This window comes from Folsomia candida, unplaced genomic scaffold, assembly GCF_002217175.1.
Source record: "Folsomia candida strain VU population unplaced genomic scaffold, ASM221717v1 Fcan01_Sc010, whole genome shotgun sequence".
Lineage (NCBI taxonomy): Eukaryota > Metazoa > Arthropoda > Collembola > Entomobryomorpha > Isotomidae > Folsomia > Folsomia candida.
The window spans coordinates 2,976,744-2,995,312 of NW_019091202.1; the positions used below are offsets into that span (position 1 = coordinate 2,976,744).

At 40.5% G+C, this 18,569-nt stretch overlaps 1 protein-coding gene across 1 annotated transcript; it reads right to left on the reverse strand.

The window, feature by feature from the left end:
• Positions 1-430: 430 nt before the first annotated feature.
• On the reverse strand, positions 431-5,686 carry LOC118436853 (cell surface glycoprotein 1-like). The gene is made up of 4 exons (XM_035855487.1): positions 5,568-5,686; positions 5,352-5,483; positions 3,539-3,647; positions 431-3,473 (listed from the first exon to the last, which is right to left on the reverse strand). The coding sequence occupies exons 1-4, from the start codon at positions 5,580-5,582 to the stop codon at positions 517-519; spliced, it is 3,213 nt and encodes a 1,070-aa protein (XP_035711380.1). The 5' UTR covers positions 5,583-5,686; the 3' UTR covers positions 431-516.
• Positions 5,687-18,569: the final 12,883 nt, after the last annotated feature.

Genomic DNA, 18,569 nt, shown 5'->3' on the forward strand with positions numbered 1-18,569 from the left:
AGTTAAAGCGCGCGGATAAAATTTGTACCCAAAGAGGAGAAAACGTACGTTAAATCCAAAGAATTTAAACACTACACTTACAATTATCCATCATCGTAATGGAAGCTCCACTAGTCTCGTTATTGAATATTTTCTTATTTTCCTTTGCGGGCAGAATTTAAGTACGCGGGTACTTGCACGAAATGGTTGCGGGATTGCAAGGCAGAGTGTAGAAGATAGCCGCTTAAATAGGAAAATATTAGCTTCTCTGACCCCAATGAAAGTTCCCCCTAAAGTCCGGACATATTCCCCTAGTGACTTACCCATCTCGACACGACATCTAAAAGAAGAACTCAGAAGGAGGATCGACAGGGCTTTACTCTAGTTGTATATATTTATTTGTATGTATGTAGATCTTCTCGAGTTCAATAAATATTTAAGGAGAGTGAAATTTTAAAAATACACTAAATTTAATACAAACTGCAGGAAGTATATGTGTATTGTAAATATGTACATATATACGTAGTAAATAATGGATCAAGTCGAAGGGGGGGCATCAGTCGAAGGTTCGTCAGTCGACGGTGACGGCTCGTCAGTCGAGGGCGACGGTTCGTCAGTCGAAGGTTCGTCAGTCGAAGGCGACGGTTCGTCAGTCGAAGGCGACGGTTCGTCAGTCGAAGGCGACGGTTCGTCAGTCGACGGCGACGACTCATCCGTTGAGGGCGATGGCTCATCAGTTGAAGGTGACGGTTCGTCAGTCGAAGGTTCGTCAGTCGAAGGCGACGGTTCGACAGTCGAAGGCGACGGTTCGTCAGTCGAAGGCGACGGTTCGTCAGTCGAAGGCGACGGTTCGTCAGTCGAAGGCGACGTTTCGTCAGTCGAAGGCGACGTTTCGTCAGTCGAAGGCGACGTTTCGTCAGTCGAAGGCGACGTTTCGTCAGTCGAAGGCGACGGTTCGTCAGTCGAAGGCGACGGTTCGTCAGTCGGAGGCGACGGTTCGTCAGTCGAAGGCGACGGTTCGTCAGTCGAAGGCGACGGTTCGTCAGTCGAAGGCGACGGTTCGTCAGTCGAAGGCGACGGTTCGTCAGTCGAAGGCGACGGTTCGTCAGTCGAAGGCGACGGTTCGTCAGTCGAAGGCGACGGTTCGTCGGTCGAGGGCGATGGTTCTTCAGTTGAAGGCGACGGCTCGTCAGTTGATGGCGATGGCTCGTCCGTCGACGGTGACGGCTCGTCCGTCGACGGTGACTCGTCAGTTGAAGGCGACGGTTCGTCAGTCGAAGGCGACGACTCGTCAGTCGACGGCGACGACTCGTCAGTCGATGGCGATGACTCGTCAGTTGATGGCGATGGCTCGTCAGTCGATGGCGATGGCTCGTCAGTCGATGGCGATGGCTCGTCAGTTGATGGTGATGGCTCGTCAGTGGATGGCGATGGCTCGTCAGTCGATGGCGACGGCTCGTCAGTTGATGGCGATAGCTCGTCAGTTGATGGCGATGGCTCGTCAGTCGATGGCGATGGCTCGTCAGTCGATGGCGATGACTCGTCAGTTGATGGCGATGGCTCGTCAGTCGATGGCGATGGCTCGCCAGTTGAAGGCGATGGCTCGTCAGTCGAAGGCGACGGTTCGTCAGTCGAAGGCGACGGTTCGTCAGTCGACGGCGACGACTCATCCGTTGAGGGCGATGGCTCATCAGTTGAAGGTGACGGTTCGTCAGTCGAAGGTTCGTCAGTCGAAGGCGACGGTTCGACAGTCGAAGGCGACGGTTCGTCAGTCGAAGGCGACGGTTCGTCAGTCGAAGGCGACGGTTCGTCAGTCGAAGGCGACGTTTCGTCAGTCGAAGGCGACGTTTCGTCAGTCGAAGGCGACGTTTCGTCAGTCGAAGGCGACGTTTCGTCAGTCGAAGGCGACGGTTCGTCAGTCGAAGGCGACGGTTCGTCAGTCGGAGGCGACGGTTCGTCAGTCGAAGGCGACGGTTCGTCAGTCGAAGGCGACGGTTCGTCAGTCGAAGGCGACGGTTCGTCAGTCGAAGGCGACGGTTCGTCAGTCGAAGGCGACGGTTCGTCAGTCGAAGGCGACGGTTCGTCAGTCGAAGGCGACGGTTCGTCGGTCGAGGGCGATGGTTCTTCAGTTGAAGGCGACGGCTCGTCAGTTGATGGCGATGGCTCGTCCGTCGACGGTGACGGCTCGTCCGTCGACGGTGACTCGTCAGTTGAAGGCGACGGTTCGTCAGTCGAAGGCGACGACTCGTCAGTCGACGGCGACGACTCGTCAGTCGATGGCGATGACTCGTCAGTTGATGGCGATGGCTCGTCAGTCGATGGCGATGGCTCGTCAGTCGATGGCGATGGCTCGTCAGTTGATGGTGATGGCTCGTCAGTGGATGGCGATGGCTCGTCAGTCGATGGCGACGGCTCGTCAGTTGATGGCGATAGCTCGTCAGTTGATGGCGATGGCTCGTCAGTCGATGGCGATGGCTCGTCAGTCGATGGCGATGACTCGTCAGTTGATGGCGATGGCTCGTCAGTCGATGGCGATGGCTCGCCAGTTGAAGGCGATGGCTCGTCAGTTGATGGCGATGGCTCGTCAGTCGATGGCGATGGCTCGTCAGTCGATGGCGATGACTCGTCAGTCGATGGCGATGACTCGTCAGTCGATGGCGATGGCTCGCCAGTTGAAGGCGATGGCTCGTCAGTTGATGGCGATGGCTCGTCAGTCGATGGCGATGACTCGTCAGTCGATGGCGATGACTCGTCAGTCGATGGCGATGGCTCGCCAGTTGAAGGCGATGGCTCGTCAGTCGATGGCGATGGCTCGTCACTTGATGGTGATGGCTCGTCAGTGGATGGCGATGGCTCGTCAGTCGATGGCGACGGCTCGTCGGTCGATGGCGATGGCTCGTCAGTCGATGGCGATGTTCCGTCAGTCGAAGGGGATGGTCCATCAGTCGACGGCGATGGTTCATCAGTCGACGGAGATGGTCCGTCAGTGGAGGATGATGGTCCGTCAGTTGACGGCGATGGTCCGTCAGTCGACGGCGATGGTCCGTCAGTTGACGGCGATGGTCCGTCAGTCGACGGCGATGGTCCGTCAGTCGACGGCGATGGTCCGTCAGTTGACGGCGATGGTCCATCAGTCGACGGCGATGGTCCGTCAGTCGACGGCGATGGTCCGTCAGTCGACGGCGATGGTCCGTCAGTCGACGGCGATGGTCCGTCAGTCGACGGCGATGGTCCGTCAGTTGACGGCGATGGTCCGTCAGTTGACGGCGATGGTCCGTCAGTCGACGGCGATGGTCCATCAGTCGAGGGCGAGGGCTCATCAGTGGAAGGAGTTGGGTTGCCCGTTGATGGGGTCGGGTTTCCCGTTGATGGAGTTGGTCCAGTCGACGAGGTTGAGAAGCTGGTCGTCGAACTTGTAGTTATTATGGGTGGAGTTGTTACAGGAACCGACGTCGTGGTTGCTGGAGGATCGACCGTAGTGGGAGCATCTGTGACTAATAATTTCATGGTTTTAAAATTACTAAAGCAGTGCTATGCTTGATAATACATGAAAAAGTACTTGTATCATCCAAAACACATTTTGAGATTGCCGAGTTGAATCGTGAAGGTTTTGGACATGTGAAAATGTATTGGTATAATCTTCCTCGGATTCGAATGCATCTTATGTACTGCAATAAAACAAAATTTTATATACATAGTCGGGAACACTCAAGTGTCAACAGCCGATTGCTAAAAAACTACGCCGCAGAAGTAAAATCTGATAAGTGCATTAGATTCGCCATGCGATTTACATTATGATTCACTATGGACTTTGTAATTTTTGAACATCTGGATAAATATACAGGAAATTGAAGAGAAGCGGGCGGCGATAGTTTTTCACAAAAAAAATCGCAGAAAAACAGTGATTTGACATGTGCTGAAAAAGTCAAAGGTGTGCTTTAATTTAGCCCAACGGACTATAAAAACATTCATGGGAACCGAATCGACTAAGAACAGTCGAAGAAGAATTTTTTGAAAACCTCCAAGGACCACACCCATCGTGAAGCCTCTCAAGCCTGGAATCCGAAGAAATTCACGAAATTCCAACGGAAACCGGGCTCACTGCTGACAGTGTCGATGCAAATTATCCAATGAGTGCTCAAATTGAAGCTTAGGCTTAAGGCTTTGAAACGTGGTACTTGCCACATCCTGATCGTACCCCAAAGGAAAGCCAGATTAAATGAATGCAGGAGTCACCTCAAGCGGTACGCTCCAAAAAAGGGAGCAGGATTATTTTTACGAATGAGGAGATTTTCACATCGGAAAAATCTTTTAACAAGCGAATTGTCCTAATCTACGCAAAATCGGTCAGAGACATCCCCCGATATAGATAAAAGGTCAGAAAGTCACATTATCCGGGTTTTTTGATGATTTTGGCAAATGGGAGCTAATTGGGGTAATTTCTCTACATTTTGCTGAAAATTGGGGGGAGGTGGGGGAATCAAATTTCTTGAAATATGTTTTTGAGTCCGTGGTACATCCCTTAAGTGAGATCCAATTCAATGGAATCGATGGGACCTCTCAGCAGGACTCAGCACGAATTTATAGTGCAAAAAATGACCCAAGCGTAGCTAAAAAAACAAATTCCGGTCTTTATCTCCGAATAGAAATGGCTATCCTATTTGTTGGATTTGAACCTCCGGAATATGAAAAATGGTCAAAGTTAGGGGCAAAGGTGTGTTCTAAGCCCCGTAGAAGTGCGGAGGCTTGGAAAAAATTTCTGACCCGGGAATGCCACAAAATGTCCCTGGAATCGGTGCGTAATTCCATCGAGGAGTGGTCGTCTCGTCTTTAGCGTGGCATTGACGCAGGAGGAGGAAAATTTTAAGACTAAAAATTGTTTTTGAATTGAAATTTATCTGGCTTTTCGGTAAAATAAATCAAAAATTGCTAAGTTGAGATTTACAAAAGTAATAAAGCTATATGTCATTGACACTTGAGTGTTTCCGACTATGTAGTACCAGAAGTTAAAGTGCCTGAAACATACTTAACGACTCATCGCCAAATTTAACAGATTTTAAAAAATTTCTCGAGTCTGGGAATATATGTATTATAAAATTCGTGTCTACGCTTTCGTGGAACAGGTCGTTCCTGATTTCTGAGATATATTGACTTCAGATTTTGACACTGTTTGCAAGAAGGGACTCGAGTTGCCGAAAAATTAGACCTTATCGAAACTGACTTAATTTAGAAAAACTCGCAAAAATTTGCTGACTATAAAAGTGTTGATCAGAAGTTAAAAAACGTGGTTTAAAATGTGCTGATTTGGACTACGGGTATTTATTTTGACGATGAGTCATCCAGGGCTACCTTAACAAGTTTTCTGAATTTACCTTAGTCGACGATGGGTGTGGGTAAGTGCCTGGCGCGACGCATTTGAAATTTCCACCTTGTCGGCGCCATCGACGATGACATTCGCCCACTTGAATCCATACCCCAAGCGCAACGGCAAGATACACGATCCTCTTTTGGAAATCGGGTTCATTAGCATGACCAGTGCTTCAAATTGTATCGTTTGAGTGAGATTTTCTGAGCATGGCTCTACTTACCAGTGTAATATTCATCCCTAGGTGTTCTGTAGGTTAATAAATATGTTTCCCAGAAATATTATAAAGGGTGTTAATAAAGTCCGATCCCATGCATTTTTTGGAGCGTGGTTGTTACAAATTCAGCTGGAACTTTTGAACCAGTGAAGTTATTTATTTCAAATTTTTACCATGGGAGGAACAACTAAACGTGTAAGTCATGAGCATCTTAGAGTTGAGATACAAACATTGCATCAGCAGGGGCTTAAACCTACAGAAATTGTGCAAAAATTGGGCTGCAGCCGCAGAACTGTTTGGAAATGGAAGAATAAAAATTTTGTCCACGACAAAAAGCGACCAGGGCGACCCAGAAAGGTGTCACCTACCACAAAAAGAATGATTAAAAACAGACTTTGCAAGAAAACCGGTAGTTCATTACGTAATTGAGCAAGGGAGTTAAATGACTCAAAACGCTATAAAGAGAAGAAGAAGCAAATTAACTGTGTGACCGTGCAAAAATTTGTGAAAACTACGAAGTGGGGTCACACAGCTTACAAACTAACCAAAAAAACCTCTCATGTCACAAAAATATATCGATGACCGTCTGAAATTTGAAGAACTCCTTCAGAAAAGTGCCCATTTGAGTGAAAAAAGACTTGGTGAAGAATTGCGCAGTCACATCCTTTGGACTGACGAATCTATTATTGAACTATATCCAAAATTGAACCAACAAAATGTTCGTTACAGGACAGAAAACAAATCGGATGTACCATCAAGAGCGATCCCAAAATTCGGGCTTAAAGTTATGGTAGCGGGTGGATTTTGTGCACGTTGCGTGACCCCTCTACATATCATACCAAAAGGCCAATCAGTCAATGCAAAGCATTATATGGAAAAAATATTACCTATCTATTTCGATAGCATGGGGAACAAGGAAATATTTCCGAATGAAAGAAAAATAGTTTTCATGCAGGATGGTGCTATAGCCTATACAGCAAAAGCGAGTTTGAGTCTCATCAAGACGCAAGTTTCAACGGTCTGGAGCAAGGGGGTGTGGGCCGCTAACGGCCCAGATTTGAATCCCCTGAAGAACCAGTGGTCCATACTTAAGGAAAATGTATACAAAGAGCCACAACCCCGGACGAGGGAAGAGCTAGTAAAAAAAAGTTCAAGATGTATGGAATTCGATTTCCAGAGGCACATTGGAAAAATTAGCACAGAGCCTTAAACAAAGAGTTGAGGGCATGGTTAAAGTAAATGGTAACAAGACCAAATACTAAGGTAAATATGTCGAACATTTTTTGTAAGTATCACGGGTAGTTTTTTTTTATACTAGCCTTCACTTTTTTACAGGAAAAATGGGATCGGACTTTATTAACACCCTGTATATCACAATTATATACGATAAGAAACCAGCTCTTTATCCGTTCTTGGGGCTTGCATGAATGAATTCTCATATTCATTACAGATAGACTTTATAAAATTTTTAACTTGTTCTAAATGCATAATTGGTATAAGTATATACACAATTCGAGCTAAATATGTATGTATTTAATGGCAATAGGTATCGTGTAAAATTTCAGGAATTTTATGAGATAGTTTTTCCAGCCGTTATATTTAGGAAAACCCTTTCACTAGTAAACATCATTATAACATGTCAATTTTATTACATGCCATTTAAAACATGCAAGTATATAGGTCAGTTCGTTTGCACACTTAAAAATATTGTTACCATTTTGGAAAAATAAATACATTCTGAATTCTGCACATGTTAAGTAAACCATTTATGCTAAAGTCAAGAGTATGTATATAACGTTAACTCGATAAAGAGTTCAGCTTACTATGGATTTAGTATACATAATTCGTTAAATTTAGCTCTCACAATGCGCTTAATTATCCAAAGGGTAGCGTATTATTTTTAAGAGAGCATGTCCATAAATCTTTTAAAACTTTAAAAGCAAAATTCAATACACTATATTATAATTTGCAGATAATTGATATTGCAGAGCAAACATGCCTGAAATTATGCATATACAAATGTACATACATACATATGTAAATACATATGTCATATAACAGCGTTTATATTGTGTGCACGCAGTATCTAGTGACTGTGTATGTGCATACATATATGTGTAATGCACCTTACGGTGTCAAATATATACATAAAATTATCTAAATTTGGTTGTAATAAATTGATTCACATAGATCCATAATCGTGTTAGCAGAACCAAAAGGAAATATAAAAATTTACGTGTGTACATATGTAAGATTATTTTAGTATTTGATTAGCATAAATAATATGCATGGCGACGTTAGTTAACCTAAATTCAAAGCAGTAAAATGATAATAAGTCCACAGATTCCTTACTGACATACATAAATTATGGTATTACTACGTAAAATATAATTACTTAGCTATGACTTTCTGACTCATTTACATTCTGCATTTGCTTGTGGTTACTTTTCTATTTCTCATGATACACGAATGCATTAAGGAGCCCTAATTGACCTCAGTGATTTAAAATTTCGGCAGTATTAAATTATCTTGTTTCTTTTCTAATGCATAATACGATGGTGCAAAGTGTAACCCTCCGATCAGAGAGGTCGACGCCGCCGATTTTACGCGCCGCCGCCGCCGAAAAATTTGATTTCCTATTCCTTCAACATTACGACGCCTGGCGGCGCGGCGTCGGACCTCCGACGCGAAAAAGTCCAAAAACTGGCGACGCTGCCGCCGAACATTTGTCAGAGCCGGCCTATGTATGCCTCCGATTTGGTTTAAATTTAGAAATTAGGGGACGTTCGTAAACTTCGTAACGCAAAGAGGGGTGGGTGGGGGGTCAGGGCCTAATGATATCGTGCCTATGTGACACATGTTAAAGGGGGTGGGTGGGTGTCCAGAAAACCAAAAATTTGCGTTATGAAGTTTACGAACGTCCCCTTATGCGCTTCAAAGCAATACAAGCAACGTTTCCTGATTCAGTGTGGCTGGAGTCTGTCACTTACTTTAAATTTACATAGTCGGGAAATTGTATCAATACGTACTTATGTATATTACAAGATTTCTTTACACATTTAGTAGCCGCTTATGATAACCTTTTTTGTAACGATAATACAATAATTTCAAGAAAACCACAAATGACACATACACCAATGCATATTCCATACATGTAAAACCCGGTTACAATCTTTGAGCCGAATTGCACCTTGTTCATCGCATTCGATCGAGAGTACGTCCAATTTGCGTAATGTTGAAATAACTTGACCGGCCTGGTTCGTCTAAACCAGTCGTTCCAAAAATTAAAAATTCCAGAATAAATGATAATCTTTAATCGATTCCAAACAAAACTATTTTGTACTGGATCATTTTCCCAACCATGCGTTCCTTTCATGAATCCTCCCTCACTTTTCTTGAAAACCTTTCCATCCTGGTTATCGTTCAAAAAGGCGGCCACGCTGGGAAGGTTCTCGTCTACATCAAGATACGCTGATCTGTTACATGTCGATAATTTCTCCACAAAATTTGACACTTCTTTATAACTGATCGATCTTAGAGATGGGCTGAAAACCTCAGTCTCATTTTGGAAAACAGAATATGGAAATGTGATACTGTTCGCGAAACTGTCGGCTAGGTCACAATATCCTAAAAGCACATGGTTAGATCCTTCCACATTATCGCATTTTGATCTTGCATCAAATCGGAAGAATAGTTCAGCATAAAATATTTGGTCAAGAGTTCTACGCTCCTTAATTCCTCCGATGTCTTCACCAGTTAGTATGGCGCCATAGGGGATATAAAAGGTAAAGTTTGCAGTATCCAGTATCGTATGCCAGGGCGCTGTTTGCTCCACTGGAAGAATCATTTCTTTTGTGAAACTGGTTTTGTAATAGTTTGTCAACACTGTTCCGAGAAAAACGGCATAGAAACCAGATAATAGTCGAAAACGGATTTGACCAGATACTATAGTCTTTTCGTGGGGTAGAAGGACCGAATTTTCTAGTAATATTCCGATAAGAAGAAACGTCACGCGAGTGTCAAGTTTCGGTGCGTTAAGGAATATTAGGACCGTGAGGATAATCAGGGATATTAAAAGCCACACATATTTTTCAAAAGGGGTAAAGAGCTGGGATATGATTGAAGTGTGATGTCCGACTCCGTGACAGGACAGAAAACTCAAGGATTTTGATTCAATTGGGACAATAGAGTGCTGCCTATATGCAAGTTCTGCTTTGGGTGAAAGATAGTGCACCTTTTGCACATTTTGCATATGTTGAACTTCATTCCTACTTTTGTTGACTAAATCGAACAAAATATCCTGAAATATCCAATACCCTAGAAATTCGTCGAAACCTGTTACCTTCGCGATTTCTCTAAGGTCAACTAGTATATGAAGCTGGGTAAAGTATTTAAGTTTAATGCTCCACGTGGCAACATTGTCGTGGTTCCAGCCTCTTTTTGTTATATCGGTCCAAACATCTACTTCCCAAAAATATTTATTCAAGTGTGAAATCTCTTCAGTAAAGTGGGATAGTTTATTGAAGCAGTTGATATGTTGATCTGAGTCACATGTAATTTTTAGCCAAGGTGGTGAAGCGCTGGTGATGGATTTTGCATAATAGCGGTTGTAGCAATGGAGTGACAGCTGTGCCTCCTCAGCTATCAGCTCAAGCTTACTTGAGACAAAATCGGATGATACACTGATGAGAACGAAATTATATGATCCAACCTGTGCAATTAACTTTACAGATAATGTTTGAATTTGTTTTTGAAAATGGGTCTTAAATTGGGTCAACCACACTAAATACTTAGGATGTCTGTTGTCTCCAACGTGGTATTGCTTTCTCTCAAAATATTCCCACAAATCGGGACTAAAGTTGCTGTCTCCTTTTAAATGAGCTGTGAATTCATTCTCTGGTAGTATGGTTACAAAAGCCCAGCAATGGCCTATGATATTTTTGCGTCGGGTGAGGGATACCGCAACTATTGGGAAGAATTTGTACTGTATCTTGGTACGACCGACGATAACGATGGGATTTGTGACAAATGGAAAGCCTGATGGGACTGCTTGTCCATTCCCAATATCCACAAGGGTGGTACAGTTGGAAAATATGTCAAAAGTTAGTGCCAACTCTAAGGCCTTTGGCTTCCTGGTAATGTCACTGTCACGAATTTGGGAAAACGATCTGTTCGCAATAAAGCCAAAGTTTGTCGAAAAATGAGAAAATCCTAAAATTAATATTAAATAAACAAATTGACGCATTTCAAAGTCTTAAGATAGTACAGTCCAGGGAATTTTCGTATTTGTTCATATAAATATGACATATATCAATACTCGCACGTGCAAGATAGTGGAACAATGCTCAACGAGATGATTTTTAATCATTTAGGATGTAAGTGCAGGCGTTTTCCGTGAATTTAGCCCTATTGATCGGAGTCTGAAGTTCTGTAAGTTCCATTAACAAAATCGATATTTCACCGATGTGTTAATCGAAACATGTTTCATCGAAATATGCTGTATACTGCAGGTTCTACTTTAACCTCTTAACGACGAAGTACACACATTTGTGTAGTTATTTTATTTTCCGTTCACGGCGAAGTACACACATTTGTGTAGTTATTTTATTTTCCGTTCACGGCGAAGTACCCACATTTGTGTAGTATTTTATTTTTCCGTTGACGACGAAATACACAAATGTGTGTACTGCAGAAATTTCCTTGACACCAAAATTTCTTTAAAAAAAGAATATTTCTTCGGCATTTTGTGGAAAACTCGATGGTGAAAAGTGGATTTTTTTCGATATTTTTCACCCAAAATTTTGGAATTTTCCCTATACCGACCAATGTTAAAAAATGGTTTTTTCGTATTTTTCGTCAAAAACTCGAATATTGCAAACTGGTGGAAAATTTTAATTGGTTGCTATCAGGTATAATTATGAAATCAAAATCGTACCGAAGGGAAATTTTATTTAAAAATCAGTAGTACGAAAGAGGTTAAAAAAATAGGGAGAACTTAATTTTGTAACAAGTTCATGCCACGAGTTCAAAGTGATATTTAAGACAGTTTGTTTATGTATTTACATTTGTTAGAAGTGTATTTACATTTGGTTTGCAGTATCAAGCTATTTCCAACTCCACGATTCAATATCGTAACTTGGAAATGTCATTAATAGTTTATGTAAGTCATGGTCCTCATTAAATCATCAAATAAAACAATCACGAATCACCAATGACCATATTTAGACCAATGATAGGTAAGTCAGTTCTGCTATATAAAAATTCCGATCAAAAAACTCTAGTAGAGTCGAATGCATTAATCATAATATATTACAAGTATTTTTTGTGTCATACATAATTTTTATTTACCGCTAAAGAACAATCGCTCTCGGGCTACTTGGAAATGCAAATGTTTAAATTGTCATCTATGCATATTTAAGTGGGTTGCTCAAGTAATGTTATTCTCATAACAATGTGGACCTCGCCCTAAAATGATTATTTATTCGTATATGCAATCATATCGTAAACAGGATGTTTCAACTGAAATTATTCAGAAGAAATGAATAGTTAAATAAACACTTCAACTTTCACTTCATATGTGTACTGCGGAACGAGTTAGCTGAAGCCTTGAAAGATAACATATTAAACAATTTGAGATACCAATTTCGATGCAGGATAACAATTTATTACACACGTTTCGGTTTAATGCGAATATGAATTTATCTTTAATATTTGCACTCGAGGTGCAAATATTTATTTAACACGTGCTTACGATAGTTTCAATTTTCTCCACCCAGTGCATGATTAGAATATTATTGAAACACTCGTTTGCAACAAAACCGCATTCACCACTTACAAAACTGTTAATCAAAATGATAATATCCTCAATTTTACCTCTTTTCAAATGTCATTTTAAGTTCGCTTCACACCTTATTAATTATTCCCTTTCAGTTAAGGACGATGGCAAAAAAGTTTTTCAAGTCACAAGCAAGAAAAATAAGTACTGGCCCTTAAAAATATCCCACCAACAAATTTGTCTCACCATATATTCCGTTTTTCTCGCTGGAAATGGCATGTATCACTTTACGCTGCCATATTTGAGTGTCACAGCAAAAGCTTGGATTGCTCTCTTCTCCTTTGACATCCCCATTTCTGTCATAATAATGGCACTTTCGTGGTATAACGATCCGGAGGGCTTTGTGACCCTTCTAAATCTGTTACTGAACTTGGAGCGAAATCGTCGAGTCGGTGGGGATCAGAGTCTTGTTAATCCGGGATTACGGATTGAGGATTGAGATTGGGGATTAATTAATCCTTAATCCCTATCCTCAATCCGTAATTTTTGACTTTTAATCCCTAATCCTCAATCCCAAGAAGTTTGGAAAAAATAATTAATCCTCAATCCTAATCCCGGAAGCAATTGATTAATTTTAATCCAAGATGGGATTAAAATGGGATTAAATCAGCTCCACCTGTTGAAAATTCTCGGAGACCTTGCAAATTCTCCTTTTGTTTCAATGAGAAATATGTTTCCCATACCTATCAACGATATATTTACGGCAATTCCATCATTATATTTCACAAACAACAATTCGAGTATAAAACAAATATAGCTCATGTCTTTAAAAACATTTGATAAAACTTTATTTGTTCAACTTGATTTTAGTTCAGTGATCACTTAATAAGCAACCTTACTTTATGTCGCTAATGTGTACTTCGTATGGCCAGGGATGGGCAATCCCAGGATTACTTTAATCAGATTAAGTAATCAGATTACTTTGAATGTAATCCGTAATCCAGTAATCCACAAAAAATTTACACTTTAAAGTAATCCGTAGTCCGTAATCCTAACTAGCTCTGGAAATGACATGTAATCCGTAATCCTCAATTTACGGGATTGGATAATGTTTACTTGGTTGGATTACTTTGCTCATGTGAACAGCATGACAGCTCCATCTCGCAAATATCTCCAGAGTCTGAGTTACTTACTGAACTTGAGATCCTTTTGGATTTTTCAGCAGAACACTGCTGAAACATCCAATAGGTACTTTCAAATCCAAAATTCTCTAAATTTTGCGCCTCAGCGCAAAGGTGCAAAGTCAAAAGAATTTTTTAATGATTAAAAGGATTTTAACTTATGTTCTGCAACACTTCTCTACGATCATCTGCACCTTCAGAACGTGTGTTTAGTTCCGGCAGAATAATTTATCCGTCCTAACAAACCAACTGTCGGATGAATCATTTAGAGCTCTTGTTTTTTGAAAACTAATCATCATCATGAAATGAAAATTTGACGTTATTCAGAATAAATATAGATTTTTGTAATCCAGATAATAATCCGTAATCAGATTACTGTAATCCGTAATCCGTAATCCACACCATTAATTATTCCAAGTAATCCAACAAGTAATCCACATTATTTCAAGAGTGAAGTAATCCCAATCCAGTAATCCCACGATAACTTTTAAATTAATAAATTTGTAATCCGTAATCCATCGCAAGTGTTGGGATTGCCCATCCCTGCGTATGGCCGTATAATAATAACCCAGAGCGGCCCGTGGGAGTGCCCACTCACTCACACTTCAATGCTAATCAAATAGCGACAACTCGCACTTTAGGTCATTATTTATACGGTCATTAGGTTACGTCAGGATTCATATTCAATCACAATGTTAGGAGTCAGGACTTATCAAACAACTTGATTAAAACATTCAAAACTAGTAGATATAAAGGTGATCGACGACAAACACGATTTTAATCCCAATCCGGGATTAAAATTGGACTAAATTAATCCTAATCCCTAATCCCATTGAATGCCTAGAGAGATTTAATCCCGAATTAATTTTAATCCCGAGTTAATTTAATCCTTAATCTCAATCCTCAATCCCGATTAAAAAAAATCAATCCCTAATCCTAATCATTAATCCCACTTTCATTAATCCCAAGACTCTGGTGGGGATTTGGTGTATCGAATTAAGATATGCGTATGGACGGTAGGATTTTGCTGGTCTATCATAGGCCCGATAGGAATTATTTTGCTGAACGTGATTGAACCATACATGCCGCCATTTTTGGGATCCTTGTTACCAAAATTAAGAGGTTAGTATAAAGAGTTATATATTACAGCTCGTTAGGGACTGTGGAGAAAGCGTACGATCGATTTTAGTAGGGGATCAGGTTAAGGCACCCTATCCTCCCATCTCAATTATAACATTGGCGTATAGGTCACACCGGAAGGTAGGGGTCAAAATTTCCCGAAATTCGATCACATGCTTTGTGTACTTAATCCCTGAATATGCACATTTGATAGCATAAATTTTCAAAGAGTTTACATTGAAATTACCAACATTTGTTTATGTAGATAACAGCCAATCAAACTTGATTATTCTTGTGGCCCACGGACTTGTCATTTTGTTTCAAGGATGGACCTTCTTTCTCTTAGGAACCCCTTACTTGATGGTACTGGGGGATATCTTTATAGCTTCCGTCCTATCTTTGTACGTCTACCTCGAGATGTCGCCAAGGTTGGGAATATTACAGTTTAAGGTTTTGGACTAAATGTTTGGGGAAAATTTAGGGGAGAAGATCGGGTAGAAAATTTTAGAATCAAATTTGAGAGTATATGCATTTTGGGGAGAAAATTTCTGAAAAAATGTTAGAGAGACAATTGAGGGAAAATTTTTGGTATTGATTAAAATTCTTGTTTACTACATTTTTGAAATTCCATATTTCAGAGGAAACGGAGAATCCCAATTTCTACACGTTGTCCACCAAATTAATGATTTCACCCACCTAAGAATTATCGAGGGTCAACTAAACACCACTTTCCGATCGGTCTTCCTTCCCGGAACGTTTCTCATTTTTACCATGGCAAATATAACGTCGTCTTTTATCTGCATTTCGTACAACTCTTTGCTTCCTCGTCACCCTGGGAACGTCTTCTTCGTTCTGCTCTGTCTAGAGAGCGTCTTTATGATACTGTTTGTCGGGACATTTTGCGGCCTGGTGAATAAGAGGTCAAAGGTGGTGGTGACACAGATAAAGAAGGTTCTGCTGGAAGTAGGGGTTCCAGTCCCGGGATTTTTAGGGAATTTATTCCCGGGAATTCCCGGGAAACGGGATCCCGAAATCCCGGGATTTGAAGAATTGAAATCCCGGGATTTTTCAATTTGTCATTCAAGATTGAAAATGCCCTTCTATTTGACTTTTATTAGCGGTTTTGACATAATGTTGGGTTTCTACAAGCCTAACCAGTCAAACTTCATTCTGAACTCCATGATTAAGCTTTAAGCATCATGCGAAGCCACATTTTTTTATATGTCGTACATAAATTTATTCAAATCTTCTAGTTCGCAAATAAACCAAATATATAATGGAACTTAAAATTTTCTAATTTCGATGTTAGATTTACCCTTGAAGGAAGAAAGAAATCTTACCCTCGGTATAATTAAAGAATCTGAAATCAGTTATACTCAAAAAAGCTAACATGTAAGAAGTGCATAATTCCGAATTTTAGTCGATCAATTTAAGGCAGAATGAAAGGCTTTTTGAACGTGGTAGTTCATATATGTGAACTTGAAATTTTTGAATTGTCAAATTTTATGTACAATTGTGGTTTTTGTATAAGTGTATGCAGTTCAGGTTAAAATGCTGGCAAATTGTTGATTAATTATTTACCCATAAGTTTTCTGGAATGAAATTATTAAAATTTTTCTTGACACCTCTCCAAGACAGAGGGCGAAAAATTAGGCCAGCACATTACACCGAAATCTTACATTTACCATAGCAGGGAAAACAATATAATCGCTAATTTGTACTGCCATCATATGTATTTTGAGAAGGTTAGAAAATTCCATACCTTATAATAATAATTATGGATGCACAGATCCCGAAAAACATAAGTATATAGGTCCAACAGTATTATGAATATGCATATTTATGCTGTCCTTTTTAAAGTCATGTACCTTTTTGTATTCCCAAATTTAACTTTCTGGGCTAATGGGATAATGTTTGAATTTCGGGAAAAAATCCCGGGATTTCCCGGGATTTTACACGGCTAAAACCGGGATTCCCGATTCCCGGGATTGAAAAAATCGTCCGGGATTGGAATCCCTAATTACCAGCCTGAATATTTGTAACGAAAATGGGTGTTGACGTGTCAGAAATCGTCCACTCCAGTCCTCTAATTGCATTATGGGAAACTTGATTATATTCTACGTCCACTCGCAAAGGTGCAGGAACAACTGTATTGATGGCTGGTGGCGTATCTGCAATAAACAATTCTTTATTAACTCACAAATACCTCTGAATACAAAGTTGTAAATATTCGCACCTTCATTTAAAAGTGACGAGGTGCCACCCCCATCTCCAAAAGAACTCGTTTGTCCTCCTGCCGGTAGATCGGCGTCAGGACCGATATGTTCAGCTTCTAAATAAAAAGTTATCACGGGACCAAGCTTATTAGTTAAATAACCATTAATAATTATTAATTACCTGGTAGATTTAGTAATGGCATCGGAGGGAGAGTGGACATGTCGGCTGAATTTACATTTGAGGATCCAATTGGCCGAACAACTTTAGCTACAGCAATATAAATGGTTATAAAAGTTGACTATTGTAAATAAAAATATAATTATATTCTGCTTAACTATAGTTAAGCAGACATATGTATAGTATGTCGTATGAACAAAGAAATATGTACATAGAGTGTGTCCTAAAAGTTTCTCCCTGTTACCCACTAGTGTATTTTGTTACTTGACAAATACAGGAAGATCGAATCGTCCAAATGGCAATATTTTTTGAAAGTACCGCAATATGATGTGCGTAATCCGGCCTTATTCACCATTTCTACCATTCATGCTGCAAAACTGGGGTGCAAAATGTGTTGTCCTTACGAAACCAACCTGGGACCGGGATTTCGAAGTCGTGTTTCGGCCTTGTCATGGATGTTAAATCCTTCAAATTTGTTTTCCTACATCTCAAATGTTGTGGATTGAATTCTCAATGCTATTAAAACTAGCTGTTATCTGTGAATATACGCTTATAGCCGCCTTCCGCCGGGGTCAAAATAGTCGAAAATCTATGGTTTTAATCAGTTTTTCGAATTTTAGCCGATATCGCATGGCTTCAAGAGCCTTTTAAACTGACCCCTGTATGTCTGGCTACCCTCCCTTGTCATGCTGGGTTAGTCCCAAAGGTAGTAATCAAAGTATCTCAATTATTCCAAAAGTGTCGTAGTGCAAGATTTAGGCTCCTCTAGCTTTTGTAGCAGAACTAGCCAATTTCCTTCGAATTTGGTATTTAGGTGAGTATTTTTTTGATGGGGACAGTGTCCTCGAACTATCTGAACTGCGTTTTGATTTAAAATATATTTTGTTACTGCGCAATCCTATCTTTTACCAGACTATAACATTTTCAATTAAACCCATACCCTGCACTGGATGGTAACAGGATACTCAATTCCTTGTGGTTGCGAGAAGACTTTACCTTTGGTGTGGTATTGCAAAAAAAATTCACAACAAAACTCACAGACGCAAAAGCTAGCAACATAAAACAATCGGAAAATCCATAGGGAGAAACTTTTAGGACACCCTCTATGTATGCGGATTAAATAATAATATGCACACATATTATTAAATAAAAACACTAATTTTTATACATTTCGCTACTTATTTATTCCTCTAGGTCTAACCCATTGTTGATCTCTTTTCTTACTTTCGTATGATTTCTTTCAGTGGTTTACATGACATTTATATGTTTAATATCTGACTCTCATAAGTTTAAAAAATCGAAATAACATACCATTCGGCATTCTCACAATATTTCGGTCCGTTGATTTTATACTTCAAAACTTTGTGCGTACAATCTCAGCTATAATTTACCTATATGTAACATTGGCTGGGAATGGATGTTATTATTATAATTTTGTTCCTTAATATAAAATTCATTTTACCTATTTCTCTTTACAAGGGTAACATTATTTTTAAGTGTGCTGGTGGGAATTGTGAGACGAATAAAGTACATGGAGCG

Bases quoted from the DNA above. Each gene is read 5' to 3' on its own strand.
- LOC118436853 (XM_035855487.1), bottom strand. The intron at 3,648-5,351 runs GTAAATTCAGAA...GTTTTATTGCAG, and splicing joins CACACCCATCGTCGACTAAG to TACATAAGATGCATTCGAAT. The intron at 3,474-3,538 runs GTACTTTTTCAT...TGAAATTATTAG, and splicing joins ATGTGTTTTGGATGATACAA to TCACAGATGCTCCCACTACG.